This window comes from Postia placenta, assembly GCF_002117355.1.
Source record: "Postia placenta MAD-698-R-SB12 unplaced genomic scaffold POSPLAscaffold_7, whole genome shotgun sequence".
Lineage (NCBI taxonomy): Eukaryota > Fungi > Basidiomycota > Agaricomycetes > Polyporales > Adustoporiaceae > Rhodonia > Rhodonia placenta.
The window spans coordinates 2,002,778-2,009,948 of NW_020169838.1; the positions used below are offsets into that span (position 1 = coordinate 2,002,778).

General features: G+C 55.6%; 2 protein-coding genes across 2 annotated transcripts; one reads left to right on the forward strand and one right to left on the reverse strand.

The window, feature by feature from the left end:
• Nucleotides 1–2,803: 2,803 nt before the first annotated feature.
• On the forward strand, nucleotides 2,804–3,126 carry POSPLADRAFT_1122462 (hypothetical protein; the record flags this gene model as incomplete). The annotated part of the gene is made up of 2 exons (XM_024483528.1): nucleotides 2,804–2,885; nucleotides 2,924–3,126. Coding segments are annotated over 2 exons (285 nt in total), but the record flags the coding sequence as incomplete, so codon positions are not given.
• A 647-nt stretch (nucleotides 3,127–3,773) lies between these two features.
• POSPLADRAFT_1143207 (hypothetical protein) lies at nucleotides 3,774–5,065 on the reverse strand (the record flags this gene model as incomplete). The annotated part of the gene is made up of 3 exons (XM_024485530.1): nucleotides 3,774–3,840; nucleotides 3,975–4,149; nucleotides 4,234–5,065. The coding sequence occupies 3 exons, from the start codon at nucleotides 5,063–5,065 to the stop codon at nucleotides 3,774–3,776; spliced, it is 1,074 nt and encodes a 357-aa protein (XP_024339240.1).
• Nucleotides 5,066–7,171: the final 2,106 nt, after the last annotated feature.

A 7,171-nucleotide genomic window follows, 5' to 3' on the forward strand; every position in this document is an offset into this window, starting at 1 on the left:
CTGGGGGCGTCCAACTAGATCTCACCGAAGCGATGGTGAGCAATGCTCAAACCTAAGGCTAGGGACAAGTAAATGTATTGGTTAGTAGGGTAAGAAAGAATACAAATGAGGGCTTACTGACCTAGGGACAAGAGGTCGAAACTGAGGTCCCTAGGGCAGCAGAGGCCGGCTTATATACAGGGGGAGTTTAGGGGAGGCTGTGCGCACTGGTCCGTGCACAGCTGGTCCATGCGCAGCATGCTGACGCGGCCCCGGGGGCCGGTGAGTCAGAGAGGCTGTGTCAGCGGAGCCCGAGCTGTGCCGCGCACTGCCACCCCATCTAATCTAATCATACAGTAGATAACGACGCGTCCATATCTGGTATGTAGTACAAAGGTCGCGGGTTCGAGCCCGCGAAAAGGAAAAAATTAAAAAACGGCTAGACGCCGTACCAACTCGTGACATTACCCCCCCCTCAACGGCGCATGACCTCATGCGAGGTGCCCTTGCCCATTTCCCACCCGGAGCGGCAGCGTGCTTCAGTCAGCGGCGAAGGCATTGGCTGAAAGTTGAGACCACCAAAGGTAGCCGCGTTGAGGCGACGAGGGGCGTTCGGATTCTTCCGGTGGAAGTCGGCTATGAGGGCCGGCGCATTCGTAATGTTGCGCGCCGGTTCCTATGACGTATGCGAGTCGTCATAACCCTTCCACTTGACGAGGTACTGCAGCTGACGCCGGAAGATTCTCGAATCCTTGACCTCCTCAACCTCGTACTCCTCGTCGCCCTCAACCTCAATGGCAGGCGGCTCCTCCGGCTCCCGGCCCGGGATGTCGCTACGCGTGTACTTGCTTAGCAGGGAGACATGGAATACTGGGTGCACCGGCACCAACTTCAGCAGGACTAATTCGTAATCCAGGTCTCCAAGCTTTCGCCGCACGGCATAAGGTCCGAGGCACTTGGGACTGAGCTTCTTGCTCGGCTGTTTCAGCTTAAGGTTCCGGGCATCAAGCCAGACCTTGTCCCCCGACGCAAAGACCGGTGCCTCCTGCATGTGCTTGTCATAGTACACTTTCATGCGCTCGGCGGACAGCTCGAGCGCAGAGCGCGTATCGTCGCGTATCTCCCTCAAGATCTTGAGCCGATCAGCGGCTGCGGGCATCGCAGACATCGGATTGATCCGAACCTGGATTTCAGGATTGTACCCTTGATGCAGGAAGAAAGGGGAGTGCCCAGTTGCGGAATGAACTCGATTATTCAGCGCAAATTCTGCAAGCGGTAGCTGTTTCGCCCAATCATCCTGCCTGTGGCTTGTGAAAGCACGCAGGTACTGCTCAATTTCCTGATTCCAGCGCTCGGTCTGGCCGTCTGTCTGAGGGTGGAAAGCTGTGGACAGCGCCGGCTCGATCCCTAGGCCCTTGTACACCGCATGGAGATACTTTGAAGCGAACTGGGGTCCTCGGTCTGATATGACCTTGGCCGGGGCCCCATGATGCTTGAACACATCGCGGATGTACAGGTCTGCCGCACCTTCTGCCGTCAGGGTCTCATGACAGGCCGAGAAGTGGACCTGCTTAGTGAAGCGGTCAGCGGTAACCAGGATTGAGTCGAATCCATCAGACTTCGGCAAGCCAACGATCATATCGGTCGTGATGATCTGCCACGGGCGCTCGGGGATCTCGTTCGGCTTCAGTGGTCCCTGGGGCTTGGCTGGGAATGTCTTGGTACGGTTGCACACATCGCAGGTGCTTATGTACTCATTGACGAATTTAGACATCCCAGGCCACCAGTAGTTCCATGATACGAGCTCAAGGGTTTTGGCCCGACCGCCATGGCCGGCGATTGGCGAGTCGTGGTGGATTTTGACAATATCCCGCCGGAGCTCTGCATTCTTTGGGACATATACGCATCCGCGGAACAATAGGAGTCCTTGCTCGGCATTCCACTCCTCCAAACCCCTTTGCAGCCGGGGCGGCCCGAGGTCCTGCACCTTTTCAAGTGCCTTGGCCACCTCCCGATCCTTCTCCGAACATTCCCTGATGCGCTTCAGAAGCGACTGATCTGCTGTCACCGAGGCATGACCGCGTCTGACGGAGGCGATGCGGAACCTCTCCGGTCGGAGGACCACCTGATCGGTGTTATCGTCCTCATCGCCGACCTGATGGTCTGATTGGCGTGACAGAGCATCAGCTTTTCCGTTCGACGTTCCGGCCTTGTGCGTGATGCGGAAATCGAAGCGTGCCAGGAATAGCGACCAGCGAGCTTGACGACGCGTGAGATGCTGGGACGTGCGCCAGTACTCGAGGTTCTTATGATCGGTCACGATCTCGAACTGATTAGGTAACCCCTCGAGGTAATGGCGCCACTCTTCCAAGGCTTCGATGATCGCGAGCATCTCCTTGTCGTAGATCTCGTAGTTGCGCTGAGCTGAGTCCATGGCATGGGATCGGAAGGCGACGGGATGCCATTTGCCGTCATCCTGCTTCTGCATCAGCACACCGCCAGTGGCATATCCCGAGGCATCGACTTCGATGCGCGTTTCCTGGTGGGGATCGTACAGCGCCAGCACAGGGGTTGTGCCAAAAAGGCGCTTGAGCTCGTCAAATGCACGCTGCTCCTCTTCACCCCAGTGCCAGGGGTCATTCTCTGTGAGCCGGTCGAGTGGTCACGAGATCTTGGCGAAGTCTTTGATGAAGCGGCGGTAGAAATTGGCAAACCCCCGGAACTTCTGAACGTCCTTTTTGTTCCGGGGTACCGGCCACTCATTAATTCCTTTCAGCTTCGCGGGATCCATCACCACCTCATCGCCACCGAACACATAGCCGACGTAGTCGACTTTGGGAACATCCCATTCGCACTTTTCAGGCTTCAGGAACAGATCGTTCTCCTGAAGGCGGCGAGAACCTCGCGTGTGACCTTTTCATGCTCTGCTCTGTTGGTAGAGAAGATGAGGATGTCATCCAGGTATACGAGGACTTTGCCACCGATGATGAGATCATGGAAGATCTCGTTCATCATTGCCTGGAAAGTTGCGGGAGAATTGGTGAGGCCGAAGAACATTACCAGGGGTTCGTACAGTCCCCGGTTAGTCACGAAGGCCGCTTTCCATTCATCACCGGCCTTGATCTGGACATTGTTGTATCCCCATTGGACATCGAACTTAGTGAAGAGCGTGGCACCGCGGAGCTTATCTACCATCTCGGCGATCAGCGGCAAAGGGTAGCGATTTTTGACTGTGATCGCGTTCAACTAGCGGTAGTCCTGCACGGGTCGAAGTGTCCCTTCCTTCTTTTTGATGAAGAAGAAGGGGGACGAGATGGGGGACTTTGACTCCCGTATGTAACCCTTTGCTAGTTGCTCTTGTAGGAACTTGTCAAGCTCCTCTTGTTCGTTGTTCGATAAGGGGTACACCTTCGAATGGAACATCGAGTAGCCGGGCACGAGTTCGATTGCATGGTCGTACAGCTTCCTTTCGGGTAGCCGTTTGGATGCTTCCTTCGAGAAGACTTTCAGGAACTCGTGGTACTGTTTAGGTACCGACTCCTCAGCGGTCTTAACTGATACAACGGTCTATACTCCTATATCGACGCCTGACTCGTAGATGACGAGCGAGGACTTATGGACAGTGCATCGTCCTGAAGATCGAGCGAGGAAGTCGAGAATGACCACTACTCCAAGCGAAGAGGAGCAGAGACTTGAATGAATAACCAGGTCGAACTTAGGGTTCGACCGACTAATGGTACAACTACTTATACAAGTACCGACTGCGCACGGACCATCGTGTCTATGTGGTCGTGTTAGTGAAGAAAGAAACGTAGTGGTACGATACCAGGCACGAAGTGCGCACGGACCTCATTATGTAAGCTACATAATGTTCAACCGGCGGGTGAGCACTAAGACAGGCACCAGTATGGGCGCTAGTAGTACAAGGAATAGAACGGAAAGACAAATGTTTCATTACCCCCCTGCCAGAGTCGAAGTCCCATTCGACTACTTACTGCTCACCATCTCCATACAACTCCCAATCTACGCTGTCGTCCTCCTCTTCGTCGAACCACTCCTTGCGCGCGTTCCTCCCTACATTCTTCCATTCCTCACCAGAGAGGTGCTTCTGATGCGGCCAGGAGCTGTCCCACGTCCATTGAGTGGTGTCGGGTGTCCAGTCGGGGTCGACTTTGCGAAAGACGACGGGTGTATCGGGGCAGGGGCGCGAGGGTCCCGCGACGGGACTGGCGGGGGGTTCGGGGTTAGCGCTACGTGGTGGAGGGATGGGTATCGCTTTCGTCTGCCTTTCTTTCTCCTTCCTCTCCTTCGCCTCGTTGATGATTCCTTCGAGGAACACATTGTCGACGACCACCCCCACACGTCGCGCAGGTTCTTCAGGTGGTGCGGATACGTGTCGCTTCATCGGCCTGGTTCCGCACTCTCGCTCCAGGTGTCCAGGGGCTTCTTTTCCGCATCCTGCGCATCGTACGTCCGGACAGTCCCGTACCCAGTGTCGAGACGATCCGCATCGCCTGCAGCTTCCCTTCGGGGTCCAACCAGGGTTGGGTTGCCAGTCAGCCGGGATGGTAGTGCTCCACGGCGTTGCTTGGAGGAAAGGGGATGGGATCGGGGGGCGCCTGAAGGCAGACGTCGGTAGGGGTGCGGGTAGGGGTAAGTACGCGTTGGGGATGGCACGCGGGATGAATTTGTTGTGTCGTGCCCGGATGCTACGTGGTAAGAGCGGTTGAAAGCGATGGGCAACTTTCAGATTGTCGAGCCGGATGAGCTTGGTGAGGACGCGGTCGTCCTGTTGGCGTAGGAGCCGCTTGTGGTGGTCGATGGCCTCGTCGGCTGCCTTGACAGCCTCGTCGTATTCGCGGCGGGCGGAGAGATACGCCTCTAGTGCAGCGCGGTCGGTGGCATTGGTTGCCTCGGGGTTGTGGGCTTTGAGCTTGTTGAAAACGTCGGTGGGGTTACTGAGAAGGAGCGTTAGCAAGGTGCTGTCGCCGACGTGGGTGTGCTTAGGGGTGTAGATTGAGAGCCTTTTCCCGCCTTCGGTCGAGGGGGCGTTGAACTGGTCGAGGAACGAGAGGGTGGAAGACATGTTGGTGCGAGTGGGGATGTAGTAACTGGGTAGAGCTGCTATCGTTTCAGCTCAAGTCCTTCCTGTTCTTATACTCTGCCAACACTTCGTCAGCTGTCCCAGTCAGGTTCGCTTCGGGCTCCCATGAGTCATCGGCTGTTAAGTAACCCTTCCATCTGATGCGATATTCCCGGCGTCGCATCCTCTTGTTCTCTCGGTGTCCGATGATGGCTTCGACTTTGTAGTTATCTTCGCCTTCGATAAGGTCAGGGGGTGGCCTCGTGTAGTTTGGACCATGGATCTCCGTCTCCGAGTAGGGAGATAGAAGCCATTCATGGAAAACGGGGTGGACTCGCCAGGTGCTAGGCAAGTCTAGCTTGTACACGACTGTTCCAATCTTATCTAGGACTTTGAACGGCCCTTCTCGCCTCGGGGCTAGTTTCCTGGACGGGTACGGCAGCTTCAAGTTCCGGGAGTCGAGCCATACCAGCTGACCTTTACGGAAGGAACCCCCCTTCCTTTTTACTCTCTTGGCCAGGACGTTCTGGGCCATCTCCATTGCCGCATGTGCTTCTTCGCGGATGTTTTGCAAGTCCTTGAGGTGATAAGCTGCTTGGGGCGTGTTTGATCTGGGGTGCGCGGTGGGTATTCCACGAGGTTCGTATCCCATCATGAGTTTGAACGGGGACGCCTTCGTCGTGGAGTGCTCGCGGGAGTTGTGAGCAAATTGCGCGGTGTGAAGATGGTCAGCCCACTTATCCGGGTCATTGGCAGTGAAGCAGCGGAGGTAGATTTCCAGCTCTTGGTTCACTCGTTCTGTCTCGCCGTCGGTTTGCGGATGGAATGCCGTACTCATGGCTGATTGAACTCCAGTCATTTTGCAAAGTTCCTGGAAGACTTTGGACGCAAATTGCGGTCCTCGGTCACTGATGATCTTGTCTGGGAGTCCAAACCACTTGTAGACCTCTCGGTACATTGCATCTGCCGTCCCAAGAGCGTCAATTGTTTTGTTGCATGGGATGAAAATTACCCCCTTCGTAAGGTCGTGGTCCACTACGACCAAAATGGAATCAAAGCCATTGGACGGTGGCAAGTCGGTAATGTAATCGCACGAGAATGTGCTGAAGGGCTTGGCATTTGCGCGGGGTCGAATGGGGGTGATGGGCGGTCGGGCTGGATGCGTGTTAACCTTCATTTGTTGGCAGATGCCACAGCTGTTAACATAGCGAGCAACAAACTGGGCCATGCTCGGCCACCAGTAGTCACGGCGTAAACCGAGGAGGGTTTTCTGAACACCGGGGTGTCCTGCGGAGGGGAGGTCGTGATAGTGGGAGACAAGGCGCTTGCGAAGAGACTCATCTGGGGGTACATAGACCCGATCCTGGTATAAGAGGAGGTCATCATTGATGGACCAGTCTGTTCCAGTGCGTGGTGTTCCTCCGGTGCGCGCTGCAGTGAGTCCTTCCTTCATTATAGGGTCGTCTTTGAAAGAAAGGATGGTGTCGCGGGTGTCGATGTCGATGGCAGCGACCCATACTTCCGGGGGAAGCATAACGACATCAGTGTTGTCATTTGAGCCATCATCATGGTCGGGTCGGCGGGAGAGAGCGTCGCTCTGCACCATTTGGGTACCAGGAACGTGCACCAGGCGGAAGTCAAACTCGGTCAGTTTACTCGCCCAGCGTGCTTGTCGTCGGTTCATGTCTTTGGCTTGTTTCCAATACGTGAGGTTCTTGTGGTCGCTGAGAATCGTCACTGGGTATGGGCTGCCGATGAGGTAGTGCCTCCACTCATCTAGTGCGCGGATAACCGCATATAACTCTCTGTCATAGATGTCGTAGTTTCTCTCTGCCGCATTGAAGCTTTGAGAGAGGTATCCGCAAGGATGCCAGTCACCGTTATCATCGCGCTGGCGTAGCACCGCTCCGGTGGCAAACTTTGAGGCGTCAGTTTCGATGGCGAAGGGTCGGTCAGGATCCGGCATACGTAGTACCGGTTCCTCTAAGAACACCTTTTTGAGGGTCTCGAAGGCTTTCTGTTGGTCAGATCCCCAGGTCCAGGCGACGTCCTTCCGGGTGAGAGCGACCAGCGGTTGCGCTTTGTCCGAGAAGCCTTTGATAAACTGGC